We start from the raw sequence: 15,514 nt of genomic DNA on the forward strand, positions 1-15,514 counted from the left end.
TCCTTGTTTTTGGATTCATGTGGGTCACTTAATATTAAAGACCTAAATGAGGAGGCGTAAAATTAACACATTTAGACTTAATTTCTCTTACAAACAGTTTAAGCAGAGATGGAGCATACAATCATCCAACGTGTGAGATTATGCTAAACCATGCAAAATGTATTGTACAGGGTATTCAAGTAGTATAAAGTGTTGGTGGGTTCCAGCTCTGTGCTGAGGAGATAGGAGTAGTTCCACCATTAATCATTTTACAGTAACATGACAACACCAAGGAAAGGGAGCTGAGGAGATAACAGGAATACACTGAAGAAAACAAATTGAAACAGTTCAATAGCTTTGAGAACACTGCAGAATAGGAATAGATTATGATTTTAAAATCATCCTGGCAATAATCAAGAATAATCTGTCTGACACTATTGTGTGCTCTTTCTTTATTTATTCAAAGGGTTTGTGTGATAAGAAAGTAATTTACAGGGCTACCCAAAACACTTCTACTCAGTAATCTGAATGAGGGTTCAACGAGGTGAGAAAGAGCACTTGTCACTCGCAGCAAGCAACAACCTTAGGGATTTAAAGAGACCTGAGGGTGTTTTTCCACTGTCATACTGCAGAGTGAGAGGTCGGTAAGAGATGACAGGGGCGAAAAATGTTTTCCATATCATCACTCCGGGAAAAAAAAAAATCCTCCCTCCTGAGAGATGGTAGATCACTCAATCAATTACTGTGGCAAGGACCAGAGATGCCTGCCTTGATGCCTGTCTGGCCCTGCTGAGGCGGCACACCTGGATCAAAAGACACAGCTGCATCAGTCATGATTGCAGCTGCTTAACACCGCAGGGCACAGCTCAATGGTGAGTTTAACCCCGACAGTTAAGAGGGGCTCTGCGGCAAGCACGTAATGGCTCTCCTCTGAGAAACTAAATATACCAATAAGTAGCGGGATTATGTCCTATCATTAAGATGAGAGTTGAGAGTGTCAGACAGACCCAGAGTCCCAGAGGCCATTCTGCTGCAAAATAACACTTTAAAATCTTAATGCAAACCAAAGACTGTAGAAAATAATAGATGTTGCCACCATGACATCACCAACTGGTTTGTGGAGCCCCATTTTTAAGCCTCAAGTTTGCCATTTTGGGCTTTGCCATCTTTTTTCTTTGTACCCAGAAGTGACCATATTTAGAGAGGATGGAGCTTGGAGGAGCAAGAGGTGGATCTGACCCGGAGACTGTCGTGGTGACTCACAGACAGCCTATCACAACGGGTAAATTATGGAAAAAGTCACAACCCACACAGTTGTCCTAAATGTCAATATCAGCTAAAGAGACCAAAACCACGGATGCAAGCAGCAGAAATGAGTTTCCTCAGTGGGGTGTCTGGGCTCAGCCTTAGAGATAGGGTGAGGAGTTCGGACATCCAGAGGGAGCTCGGAGTAGAGCCGCTGGTCCTTCGTGTTGAAAGGGGTCAGTTGAGGTGGTTCGGGCATCTGATCAGGATGCCTCCTCGGCGCCTCCCATTGAAGGTGTTTCAGGCACGTCCCACTGGTAGGAGGCCCCAGGGCAGACCCAGAACCTGCTGGAGGGATTGCATATCTCATCTGGCCTGGGAACGCCTTGGGGTCCCCCAGGAGGAGCTGGAAAGTGTTGCTGGAGAGAGGGATGTCTGGGGTGCTTTGCTTGGTCTGCTGCCCCTGCGACCTGGCCTCGGATAAGTGGATGAAAATGGATGGATGGATGGACCAAAACCATTTTTTGTACAAGGCTGTAACCTTTTTTTTTTCTCTCAACGTATCCTCATACAAAGGTCCGGATGAAAACAAAAATGCACGCACAGTTTGTATGGTATCCTACAAGGTTACATGATAAACGTTGAGTTACAAAGGTTAGGTGTGGGCAAGTTAAGTTACGGTGGTTAGGTTTAGGAAAAGACACATAATGAGGACGTATCTTATAATGATTCAAAATTCAATCAAAGTTCACACAGTTCCAAACACTGGTCTCCTGGGAAAAGTCCTGTGTTTTGTGACCCATCCACCACACCAACCTTTCTTCTGAGTGGACCACTCAGGACCGCTTCCTTTACTCCCGTCAACACATTTGTCACTTGGTAGCCTTCCAAAATACGTGGGTTAGGCATGAATAACTGGCTCATGATTATGTGGGATATGTACGAATTTTGGTGCATTGGCCTACTTTTCGTGAGGAAAACATAAGAAGAGTTTGTGAGAACATCCTGTCATTTCTGCTGTAGAGTTGGCATTTTAACATGGATGTCTCTGGGGATTGACGTGCCTCTGTAGTCGGTCTCAAGTGGCCATTTGGGGAACGGCAGTTTTTGGCACCTCTGCTTTGGCTTCATTTTTCAGGCCCGAAGCTTGCTGCTTGATGCAAACACAATATCTGCACTCTTAAACTTGTAAATAGGCTGCAGCGTGTGCAGGCATTTCGGTAACATCAGATGAGAGGATCAAACAGCTCATCCATAGTGGGCCCATATCCAAATGATCTAATTGTGCGAGTTGTTGAAAATGCTATTAAGTATGCAAATTGCTCTAGATGAGTTTTACAATGAAGCATTTGGAGCCTCTGAATGCCGCAACACGTCTTTAATTTGCGTAGGTGGAAATACACTGTGGTGAGCTGTGTTCTGTAGTCATTTTGAAGCTGTTCAGTTGGAGCAATTAGAAAGATAAGTTTCTGTTTAATTTAAAACAGTTCCTCAGATTGGTGTTACTGCATTGCACAACACATTAGCAAGAGCATAAAAAGGACAAACATAATTAAGGTGTAAGCTATTGCTTCATTCTATATGAACGATTTAGTGTATATACTATATGTTACACAAGCACAGGTATTATAATAGTTATTGAAGAAATAGGAACAGCATTGTAGCCCTCTTCTTTCTTCCCTTAGCTTGTGTGGTGTTTGTTGCACCAGCAACTTACATGACATTATCTTCTTCCTGCTTGCCCCCCTATTAGAAAATAAAATTAGTTTAGGTGGCTGCAAACCCAATTACTGGCTGATAGAAGGTATCCGATGTGTCACTGTATTTGTAAAAAGGTTGGGGCAGCACCATTGATTTAGGTAGGGCCTGATTAGATGTTGTTGGGAAAGTGAGTTTAATTTTTCAGGATCTGTCAGTCCAACAATGGCAGAGTCAAACACAAAGGCTTGTTCAATTTAAACAATAGACGGACAAAAACACTGTCAGACAGGTTAGACAATGACACATCTCCGTGGATTCCACAGATGTGTGTCAGTCCCATCTGTGAAATTGTCACCAGACCATTTACTGTAGATAACAATCACACAAATGTGGTTTGCCTCCAATATTTGAGACACTGAAGGCCTCATAAATTTCTGATGGAAATTGGCGCAGTAAAAAGTCCACTTTGAACCATATATCATCCTGCCCAATCTGCAATGCACAGCCCTCTCCAGAGAGCCTCTTTTCATAATGCGATAGCTGCATTTCAAACTCCAGTGGATGAATTACAGTGAGAGCAGGGTCAGCAGATACTTTATTTTGTCAGGCTCCCGATATGAGCCATGTGACGTTATAAATCAGGGTTCTGCTTATCTAAATCTCAGGCGGGCCAAGTGAGTGCTGTCTCCTGATAGCTGTCAAAAAATGAGTCAAGAATGAATCGAACACAAGTATCATAGGGATTGAACGCAGCCAGATGAAAAACGCTTTTTACTGTGTGGCTTTTAAAGTAGCCACACCCATCTTAGTGTAGGTTTTAGTTGAGGTTAGAGGTCAGTGTTTGTTTTCTTTTGTCAGTGAGTGGTTTTACACACCAGTGGGTCAGCTGAACAGCCACAGGCAACTGTAATTGTGCGAGCCTTAAATCTCTAACATGCACAGTATGCCTTTTCCAGTTCATCTAATCCCCCTAGGATTAGAGGAGGTTGGATGGATGATTCAGTGTTGACATACAAATATTCAGACAACACAAACAAGCTAGCAGACAGCACCTACAGTAATATTCTCAGGGTCAGACATCATGGAGACAAAAAAAGACACGGCGAAGACACACTTAGCAATGAAAAAGAGAAAGAAGAAAATCTAAGATCAGTCTTAGTCTGACTTTACCCTGCTCTGCTCATTTACAGTCATTTGATTCAGCTCATCTCCCACCCCTCCATCAGAGTCTGTCTCTTGTGGTTCCAGTGAAAACCCTGTGAAAGTGCAGGTCAATACAGCTCCTGAATCCATGCATTTCATTTCAATTTAATAAGGTGTCACTGTGTTAAATGAGTGTGGCATAAGCTGGGCAGCGCTTCCATCAGCCTGCAGGGAATGGCTGATAATCAGCGTTACCTTGCCTTGTCATAAAGCATACTCGCATTATACAATATTCTCACAATATAATACTCTATACAACTGTGCAACTATAAATACATGATGTATTTATAGTTGTAAAAGTTTAATACACACATCAAAGTGATGCCAGTGACAGTGATCTACTAGTTCTCTTACCATTATTAGACACCCCTTCATAAAGTCTGACAGGTTTAATCAAGTGAACGACTCTGTAAGTCATTATAACAGCAGCTCTTTTATATTTTCATTTTCATCCATATGTGACAGCAGCATTGGCCGCAATCACCAGGAAAACATAAGCAAGCAACAAGGTGATTCAGAGAGGAGGATCGATATGTGTTTTGTCATTATAGGGTACTTCACCTGACTCTGACCCCATGTGTTGGTTCCTTCCTATTTTCCATTATAACCCCTGTAGGATTTTACAGACTTTTGTGTCACTAAGTTTAAGATCAATAGGGTTCCTACAAATTTCTGGCAATGAATTTTCAAAACTTCTCCATAATATTTTACCCCAGCTTTTTTAAGTGTTTTAAATTAGGTAGGCATAGTGCTACAGCCATACGTTGTTAAGCATTCATTTTGCAGGCATTTTCAGGTAAGCAAACCTCTAATGCTTAATAATTTAATTCGCTCATTAGTGTTTTCCACCGCCAACTAGCAATAGACCAGACTGGCACATAAAGGCATCTCACAACGTCAAGACTCAGCCCTTATTTTTTTGGTGATATAGAACCACAGATCCTTTAGATCAGTAGTTCCCAATTGACCTATGGCTAAGCCATGCCCCCCTCCACTCACTCAGACAAACTATCAACATTCAGTGACCGGTACTATGGCTGGTGTCACAGTACACGACATTTCGCAGGAGGCAATTGATGATTTTTGGGGACATAACGATCAGATGTCATTGAGAAGTAACAAAAAGGGCCTAAACTACGCATTGGAGGGATATATTAATCATTTTATTGTTGAGAAGGTTGATGAAAAGTTTAAATTACAAGCCAAAATTTACAGGTCACAGTGTACGTTTGTGAACTGCATCTGGCTGCCGTCGCCATCAGAGACAACAAGTTAAAGTGCCACTCAAGTTAAGGTTTTTGGCTCAGAATATGAGAAAAGGATAACAGCCTTTTTACCATCTTTACCAAGAGTGTCTCTCCGTTAGTTTGGTGCTACAGTATTTACACTGAATCATTCAGCATAACGTTTGCCAACCTTTGTTATCTCTGCGATTACAGATAAATTAATGAAGCTAAGGTCCAGAAGTTAACGTTAGCTTAACTAGAGCCCTTTGGACAACAGCTAACAATGATGTACGATCACCAAAGTACAAAACTAGAACAAAATAGGCTAATGAACTCCCAGCAAATGAGGTGACATGATGAACAACGCAGCTAGGGGCTAACATTAGGCTAACTTTAGCTAACGTTAGCTAGAGATGTTAAAGATAACTTTATATTTCTTTCCAGCAAAGAGACAATATATTGCCTCAAACACGATGTTGTCTTACCTTAGAACAGATGTAGACAGCATTGTTAATCTTATTCACGTTGAGCTGATGTTGTAGTCTACCATGCAACTTTATCCAAAGGAGACACTTTTCTCCATTGAGATGTGGTTTAAAGTGTAAAAAATACATGTCACCCTGCCTCTCAGGATACCTTGTGTCGGAGTTGCATGTACCCCATGCGCACCGTTTGACCATTTTTAAACTTCTAATCTCTGAAAAAGCTCATAAAACCGAACAAAACTGACTTTCTGTAATGCATTTCAATGAACGTCCGGGCAGAGAATGTCAGAGTGCATGGGAATGGCTATACGCACTGTGATTGGCTCATCGCGTTTGGGGGCGGGACTTAGCCATAGGTCAATTGGTCCAGCCACAGGTCCAGATCTCTCCTTAGTCATTTGTTCAAGGTCCCCACAGTTTGATACATTCAGCATCGTATTTGTATTTGGACATATCGTCAAGCTAGTTTACTGTCTTTGTCATGTCGCTATCTGCAGGAAATAGTGTGTGTTTTTTACAGACTTCACACATTCAAGAGTCACTTGCGGTCCATGGACCTGCAACCCACTTTTGGACTTTGACCCATCAGTTGGGAACCACTGCTACAGATAGATGTCAGTGCAATCTGAAGTGTGTTTAGATTATAATTGTGACAAATCTGTATGTATTTTTTCCTTGACCAAATCTATATTTTAAAGACATGGAATAACTGCAACCTCACCTGAACCTGAGCATTCAAGATACCTTAATGAATTAAGGCTGATTGCCATCATGTCCCTTCAGATTTCCCCAGTCCATGTGGATCAGTGACAAAACACACTGGCTGGTTTCTTTACTGGTTAAAAGAGACACTGAAATGGTCACACGGCGCAGCACAAGATTTTAATTAGTCGTACAATTAACCTATTTCACATCCACGCTTGGATTTGCATAATATTTTTTATTATCCCCAGGCCTTGAAAACAGTTTCTTTAATTTCAGAACCTTTCCAGGAATTTCATCACCATTGGAATCCTGTGTAAATGTGATTTGGCATCAGAAAATGGCAAGACCTTATGTGGTACATCTGATGTAACAAAAACTTTATTTGTTTGTAAACAATAAACTGGAATCTTGTGTATTATTATCATGATTAAATACTGTAAGAAAATACACATTGTAAGGGGTTTTGTAAAATAAATATATGAAATATAAAGTAGTTGACATGCATTTTACTTATAATTGTTTATAATTTAATAATGAAAATCTGTCTATTCCAAAAAATGGTAAAACACTTTTAAAAAAATCTAAATCTGGCTTGAAACTGCTTTAATAAAATCCCCACTCAACAGGAGGATTATATTTCATCAAAATTACTCCTCCAGTAGTTGAACTATTTCCCATTTTTCACACTTCTGGGCGATATTCAGAGCTGTGGATCCCGAAGAGTCCTGCACAGTCCTATCAGCTCCATTCACCAGCAGAGCCTTTACAATGGGCATGTAGCCATTCTGGGCAGCCATGTGTAAAGGTGTTAACTTTCCAGAGTTTACTGAGTTGACATCTGCATGATGCGATATCAAGTGGAGGACACTTGGTAAACTGGCACTGGAACAAGCTACATGTAGCGGTGTCCATCCTTCACTGTCCTCTGACACATTTGGGTCAGCTTTGGCTTCCAGAAGCTTTGCCACGACTTCTGGCTCACCCTGGTGGCAGGCGAGGTGAAGCGGGGTCCATCCATTGTTACCTCCAGCATTAACGCAAGAACCCTGACTCTCCAGTTGGACCACTGTGGCTTCATGTCCTCGTAGAGCAGCCAGGTGGATGGGAGTCCAGCCTTGGAGGCTTCTGGAGTCTGGGTTGGCCCCGTTCGACAACAGCTGCCTGCATATGCCTGTGTGACCCCTCATAGCAGCCAGGTGGAGTGGAGTGTAGCCTCTGCTGTCTGCACTGTCAATATTCACCCCACTCTTCAGCAACTGTCTGACTACTCTGTTATGGCCGTCTTCAGCTGATAAGTGAAGAGCAGTGGAGAGGGAGCAGTCGGTAGCGTTGGGATTTGCTCCCTGAGAGAGGAGGAGCTTGGCAATATTCTGATGCCCGTAAGCGGAGGCAAGGTGGAGCGGCGTCCTCCCTTGTGCCTCCTGTTCTCTGACTGCTTCCTCTGACAGCCGTGAAAGCAGCAGGCGCACCACTGCTTCATGGCCATTCTGGCAGGCCAGGTGGAGGGGCATCCAACCGGTTTTTTCCCGGGCATCCGCCACAGCTCCTTTGTCCAACAGGAGACGCACAGTCCTGTCATCGCCGTTCTGAGCAGCAAAATGGAGTGGTGTCCACTGGTCCTCATCTCCCTGGGTGGCAGCTGCACCATGTTCCATCAACAAAGGGATGATGTCATGTAGCCTGTTGAAAGGAAGTTTCATTAGGGTACAATGAAAATGACTCTTGTCATCATCGTGAGGTTGCCAGGCAACCTGCGGAGACTCCATTTTCTGGGTCTAGCCTCCTATTAAGCCTGAACACATGGAACACAAGAAAGTGAATAAGAGAGTTCCCTGAAATACCATCTTGTAACTTTGACTTTAAATAGAGGAGCAGAAAGTCTCTGGTTAACCTTAGAACTGCAGACTTTTCCCTGTGTCACTTGAAAAACTGGTTTTTAATATATTTTATACAGACCTGTGAAGGACAGCCATAATAAGAGGAGTGTAACCTCTGGCAGTTGAACAGTTGACTTCAGCACCCAGGCTCAGGACATGCTCAACACTCTCCACATCCCCGCTGGCAACTGTGTAGTGTAGGAGGCTCTTTTCACCTGAAAACTTTCTGTATACATGTTCTCTTTTCACAGACTCTCTGAAACTGCCAAAGTCCTTTTTGCAAAGCAGAGAAAGAATGCTGTCCTTGCCATGGTGGTCATCTGTTAAATAAAAGCAAAGGGTATTACATGAGAAAAGAGAGCTGCATGAATGTTCAAAATAGTGTCTCCGGGGAACTTTGATTTCTGTGAATTTTGCTGTATTAAAATTGAGTCTCCTCGTTTTATATGCCAGTGTACATAATGGCAGAGGTGAGGCTTTCTGGATGCTGTGGAGCTCAGTCAATACTGTGTGCATTAGTATTTGAACATACAGCACGTGCCTATAGATTGGAGAGTGGAAATAAAAGGATCGATAAAAAAGTATTCTGAATGATCTATTCAGTAATCTAGTCAACATTTCAGAGGAACAGGATTGAAAAGGCTGTGTAAATTCTTTTATTCTTCGTTCCACTAATACACTCTGACTCTGACTATTCAGTAGTAAAGCAATATTAAAGATGTGTGAGCACTGCAAATAGCACATTTTAAATGTCAGCCCTCCAGGCTTTGTACTGCATTGAACATGACTTTCCATCCTACTCTACCTATGTGTTTACCTGAGGGAAGGTCAGCCATCTCAGGCAGAGCAATCTAAAATGGAAAAGAAAGGAAATAAATAGTACAAAAGTTATTTGCTGTGACATCAATCTTCACAAGAGGTTAATACGCACCTATATATATACACAGTATATGTATCAATTAATATGTGAGCATGGGTGTTCAAGGGTATGGACCACTCAACAGTTATACAGCTACAGAATAAATCACTGGATACATTATATGCCCCGTTCGCACATAATTTGTAAAGTATATGTGTTCTGTTGTGTCTTAAACCACATTAGCAGCTTAATATGCCATGCATGGCACCACCATTAGCCATGAAATTTGGTACAGAGATGCTCAATGTATAGAGTATAAATCCCAATAATGTTGGTGATCGAGCGCAAAACCAATGACACTCCCATCAGCCTCAGTTATACTTTGTATTTAGTTGTAATTAGCAAATGTTTGCATGCTAACATGCCAAACTAAGGTGGTAAACATGATAAACTTTTTACCTGCTGGCATTGGCATATCGACCATGTTAGCATACCATTGTTAGCACACGTATATACAAGGGTCTATAGAGGCACGGAAGTTAACATTGCTCTGGTTCCCATGTCTCATTTATTCACTTGTTAGTGAGACTGCATTTTTAGGGTTGGAGCCTATCCCAGCTGACATTAGGCGAGGGCAGGGCAGAGTTGCCAGATTATCGCTAACACATAGAGACAGACAACTATTCACGCTCACATTCACACCTACAGGCATTTTAGAGTCGCCAAATAACCTAACCTCCATGTATTTGGACTGTGGGAGGAAGCTGGAGTACCCAGCAAAAACCCATGCTGACACAGGTAGAATATGCAAACTCCACACAGAGCTCCCCACCCTGGGTTTCGAACCTCAAGAAAGTCTCTTAATTTGTGTTGACCGCAGACCCTATTTCTAACATAAAACCTATTAAAAAATGTATTGACTTCAAGACGAAGGAATCAGGAGTGCTAAAATGCTAACTCATATCCAGTTTGTTCCTGCACCACTCTATAATCAGGCTATTTACAGTTGAAAAAAAAATATCTAAAATTAAATAGGCCTAGATTAAAAAAAAGTTCTTTAAAACCACTATACACTACTTGCCCAGCACCAGACAGCTGACAGACACAGTGACAGATAAGCTGGTTAACACAGTGGGGTATTTTGCAGCTAAAGAACCGGGTATTTCCCTTTGGAGATGGTGGAGCCCAAAAACAGAGCTAAAAAGAGAGATAATATTGAACTTACATTCACCAGGAGGCCAGAAACACAATTTCTAATCAATAATCGATAATGTTGCTCTGTAAATGTTGGATGTGTAAACAAGCAACTGTTTGCGAATATGTTTGCCACATGATTATAAAGTGATTATACATTAAAGGTAGGGTCTGGAGGATTTTCCAGTTGCTGTTTGTAAACACACATTCAAATTTGGCCCCTCCTATCAGGCTCAACTCTCCCTGGTGTACGGAGCCCGGAGGTACGGAAGAAGGCTTCACAGAAGAGGTTCAGGCAAGGCTTGCGCTGGACATGCTCGGACACACTTGGGCAAGGCACCTGCGCTCTCTCATTGGCTGGGGAAATCTCCTACCTTTAATGTTGAGCTCACAACTTATACTGCCCCTAATTGGCCAACAAATCAGTTGTTGCAGGCTTAAAGTTAACACTGGTCCTAATTACACCCTCACAGAGCATTACCACTTCCCACACTCTTCATTTTAATACCATTAATCTGAGCTACTCAGAATGCAAAAGGTGGATTAAAGACAGTAGACACTACAATTCCATTCGAGCAGAGTATCAAGCAAAACTAACTTTATGTTTCGGGGAAACCAGCTGAGGGTAATATGATTCCTGTCCCTTGTCACCATTTTCCTGGCCTTGGGTTGGTCCTGGGATCTTCAAGACTCCACTAAGAGTCAAAATTTTCCTCACAGTGTCTGCAAACAAAGCAGCAGTCAAGAAAGGAACTGTTATTCATTTGCCTGTTTAAACAAATGTATTCTTAGACTCGCAACTCAGAAACTGAGTGGGATCCTCTCATGATTGCACCTACAGAGAGTGAATCATGTGTGAATTACAGGTACATTCTTTCACACATATGTAACCAGCGGTGAGTTTTGTGTACATGTCAAATTGGAATTATTGCTGTTTATGAATACGCATGACACTCATTTGTATTAACATGTCTCCTCAAGTCACAGGTGCATGTCTAGACAAAGGTGACCCACTTACGCGTTTCACTCAAGCACTACATGCAGGAGAATGTGTGCTCTATGAGCGCGTCATAACTCACCACTGACTTAATGATTACATGCAAGTTCAAAGGGGACAATATGGTTACTTAATTTGGTACATTCAGAGAATGTGGATCAAAAGAAGGACAAGTGCCAAATGGCTTTAATAGCAGCAGATTAAAACACTGATGTTTCAACATGACCTTAAAATGTCTGTTTTTTAACTTGGCACTTGAGTGTGTTGGAATCTGTGTGTTGCATATTAATACTGTGTTTGGTAACATTTCTCTTTTCTGCTGACAATATCATTAAGGGAAAACAAATTGGCATCATTTTACACTCACATATTGCTTTTAACGAGACATGAAAATGACAAAAGCAATTACACACACCATCAGACAAATTTGACAAGTCACACATCATCTTCAGTCAATGACACCGAGCTATAGTTCATGCTATGATCCTTTCTTAAATGCAGGCTGGCCATTAACCAGTCTTTGTCCTGACATAAAGTGCTGCAGTTCCATTAAAAGCTTAAAATCCCAAATTAGAAAGTCAGTTTTTGACTTGTGCACCTGAGAACTGTGGCCTCCTCCTGTGATCCTGGTTCCAGCACTGCTTCATGATGCTGATCATCTGATCACACTCGCGGGGCCTCTGTTCGGGTATCATCTCCACACAGGGTCTCTTACCGTGTGAAACCTGTAAGAGCACTGTGGTCATGCTGCACCCTGGGTCCAAGAAACAGAAGTCAGACACAAGGTTCAATGTAGATCAACAAAATTATATGACAGTAACACACCATGTTTGCCTGTTTGTTCTATTAAAGGGAATAGCTTCAGGGTGTTTTTTTAACACTGTTTTCTGTACCAAAATGCAACGTGTTAATCAGTGAGCTTAATGCCAAAAACATAATTCCAAAAACACACCAAGCAGCAGCAAAGTGCTGCCAAACTAAAAGCAGGGGACGATTTAACTTTTAGCAGTGAATTGCAGCCAAAGAATTTTTGCAGCCAGTCAAGTCCTGTGACTCCTGTAACGTGATAACTTCAAAGAATTTCTTCCTGCCTGAAACACATGAACACACCTCACAGCCACAGAAAAAATGTAATTTTTGGGGTGCTGTTGCTTGGTGTGTTGTCACCATTAGCGATGCTGGTAGGTCTATTCTATTACCATGCCATCTCCTGGCTGTAACTTCATGACTAGTGGACAAACATGACCATGGTATCGATCTTATATGTTATACTCTATAAGAGAGCTAATAAGCCATTTCCCAAAATGTCAAACTTTTTCTGTAAAGGAGTTAAGCACAGTTAACATTTTAGATCGGATTAGCAGTTTAGGTTTCGATAATTAATCCATGACAAGGGTGATGACATAAAAAGGTTCACGAATGCTTAATTTAAGATCAAGGTTTCCATTATTTTTAAGTAAAGGGTTATTTGCTTCCAGGGAAAAAACTAGCCATGACTATTCATCCATCCATTGTCATAACCGCATATCCTGTTGCAGGGGGGCTGGAGCCTATCCCAGCTGACATTGCGCGAGAGGCAGGGTACACCCTGGACAGGTCGCCAGACTATCACAGGGCTGACACATAGAGACAGACAACCATTCACACTCACATTCACACCTACGGACAATTTAGAGTCACCAATTAACCTGCATGTCTTTGGACTGTGGGAGGAAGCTGGAAGACTGTATGACTGTTGCTGGACATTACCAGATTTGCGCTATGTACTTCATCAAAGAAAGCCTCGGCTTGACTAGTATCATGTTCACTTTGCTATAATGCAAAAAAATATCAAGAGGGTTAAAATGAGATATGAATGGTGAAATTTTTCTTACATCATTTTCAAAAGCAACTGTGAAAAGCTGAGATAAAAATGCCTTCCCCTCCTCATGCAGTCTAAGTGATCATATTGAGTGTTACATGACTCCTCGCTGAAGTAACACCTAAAAATCTATTTGATATGACGATGTGATGCATTTCAAATGAACTCGTCCCTACCTGCGTGTGGTTTCTGCTGAGTCAGGATCTCCCACATTACTATGCCAAAGCTGTAGATCAAAGAAGAAAGAGGCACTTCAGTCCTAACTTCCACATTTTTGCACACCCTGCGTTCACTTTGTGGCAGTTCCTCTTTTATATAAAAATAGCTCTGTAAAAAAGGCAATGTTTTTTAAGATAGAATAAAACCAATGAATATCAAAAGGCAGGAAAGACTGAGTCAGACATGAGTAAAATATATAGACTATGTCCCAGTGACTTGGAATGGAGAAAAAATATATACAGTAGAGAGCAAGGTTACACTGTTGTGCACAAAATCAAGAGGTTGGGGGGAAGCAGTGACTCTGATGGTGCAATTTCAAAAATGCCCTTGGCAAGTCACCTGTAAACATCAAAGGTAGTTCCTGGAGGAGCGGGGCACTGAGTGAATGTCTCTGGAGGAATGTAACTTATGTTTCCTCTCACTGTCAGATGCTCCATGAACAACTTCTTGCTCATGCCCTCTTCCCAGTGGACTAAAGCAAAATCTGAAATCTTGGTAGAAAAACAAGAAGCAGTACAGAAGTGGCATACATTGCTCTTCAGAGTACAGAAATGTCAAGAGATCACTGTAATAATCTACAGTGTCACCATGCAGTTGTCACTGAGCTTTACTGACCTTGACGTGGAGGTGTGCGTCTAGCAGGACGTTGGATGTCTTGAGGTTGAGATGGAGAAGTGGAGGTTTCATGCTGTGAAGGAAATTCATTCCCATAGAGGCCTCATGAATCATCTGGAACTTCTTTGGCCACATTAAAGTGTGACTGGCTAGGAGATTGTTCAGTGATCCATTACTCATGTGCTCCATCACCACAGCAGTCGGCTCACTGCACAGTCCATAGATGGACACGATGTACTTGGAATTCACTTTTGCTATGATGGATGCCTCGTCTATTAGTCTCCTGTGATGGAAAACATAATGGTCAGTGAAGGTTACTTTGTAACTTGAACCAAGAAGCATTCAATCCTTTGTCAAACATTGTAGAGGTGCAAAGAGTACTAATTAATTTAAGAGACACAATTTAGCCAATAAACTGAGAAATCACTGTAACTCCAGACAGTTGTTGTTCTTGACAGCAGGTTGATATACAATTTGTGCTAGTTTTCACAATTTAGGTTCCCACCTGTAAAAGTTAGTTGCACACAAGGCTGTGTCAAAGCTCTTCAAGGCATATTTTTCCTGCTGGAGCTTCAGTTGGACCTGGTACACTTGACCAAATCTGCATTCTGCCAATTTAATCCAGTCAGCCTCAAAGTCGTCCCTCTTGAAGCTCCTCAACAGCCCAGGGGATCCGCCAATGCAATCCATGAGCACAGAGATCCTCTCTGACACACTCACTGTTTAATCCTACACATAAACAGGGTTTATCCCTCAGATCAGCATTGATCAGTTGCACCGCAGGAGCTTGTGTCTCATGCAGGGAAAGAGAAAGTCGTAGTACATGGCTACACATTAAAATGAGTGGCAGCTGGCTGTGTGAAAGGCATGTGGAGTCACATAGATACTAGACAGCTCTGTTCACTTGTGGGAGGAGCAGGGACGCAGAACTTGTTTGCACTACAATGTTGCAAAGCCGGTTTTTAGCTTGCAGGACTCTTGACTGAGCTTTCTGTGTTCCAGAGAAACTGTGACTTCTTCTCTTTTCCCTTCAGTTTAACCCACATGTATCTGAAATGAAAACTAAACAGTTCCTAAGAAACACTTTGATTCAGCAGAGTATCAGTTATGATAGATGATATGATATACTGTATATGCCCGTTGTATTTTGGGTCTGTACACAGGAAACAAACAGCCTAATGAACCATCCACCTCTATCAAACTACACGTTAACAAGGCACTTAACCCCCAGCAGCTCCAAAGAAACGCCTCAGTAGTCGGCAGTTTGAGTTTGAGAATATGGCAGTTCTCCAGGGCACTGGGTCTGGGTGGTGTGTGTGTGTGTGTGTGCGCACTTGTACATCTATCT

At 42.0% G+C, this 15,514-nt stretch overlaps 1 protein-coding gene across 1 annotated transcript; it reads right to left on the reverse strand.

The window, feature by feature from the left end:
* Positions 1 to 6,656: 6,656 nt before the first annotated feature.
* ankk1 (ankyrin repeat and kinase domain containing 1) lies at positions 6,657 to 15,001 on the reverse strand. The gene is made up of 9 exons (XM_049575577.1): positions 14,672 to 15,001; positions 14,167 to 14,449; positions 13,891 to 14,042; positions 13,509 to 13,558; positions 12,070 to 12,225; positions 11,073 to 11,197; positions 9,239 to 9,272; positions 8,501 to 8,741; positions 6,657 to 8,224 (listed from the first exon to the last, which is right to left on the reverse strand). The coding sequence occupies exons 1-9, from the start codon at positions 14,854 to 14,856 to the stop codon at positions 7,192 to 7,194; spliced, it is 2,259 nt and encodes a 752-aa protein (XP_049431534.1). The 5' UTR covers positions 14,857 to 15,001; the 3' UTR covers positions 6,657 to 7,191.
* Positions 15,002 to 15,514: the final 513 nt, after the last annotated feature.

This window comes from Epinephelus fuscoguttatus, linkage group LG5 (assembly GCF_011397635.1).
Source record: "Epinephelus fuscoguttatus linkage group LG5, E.fuscoguttatus.final_Chr_v1".
In the NCBI taxonomy this organism is placed as follows: Eukaryota; Metazoa; Chordata; class Actinopteri; order Perciformes; family Serranidae; genus Epinephelus; species Epinephelus fuscoguttatus.

What these genes read in the sequence shown, in the direction of transcription:
- ankk1 (XM_049575577.1), bottom strand. Translation starts at nt 14,856, where the DNA reads ATGGATTGCATTGGCGGATCCCCTGGGCTGTTGAGGAGCTTCAAGAGG. An exon ending in ACTACCTTTGATGTTTACAG is followed by an intron (nt 13,559 to 13,890) that starts GTGACTTGCCAA and finishes TTTGATCTACAG; the next exon opens with CTTTGGCATAGTAATGTGGG. An exon ending in TGGTTTCCCCGAAACATAAA is followed by an intron (nt 9,273 to 11,072) that starts GTTAGTTTTGCT and finishes TTTCCATTTTAG; the next exon opens with ATTGCTCTGCCTGAGATGGC.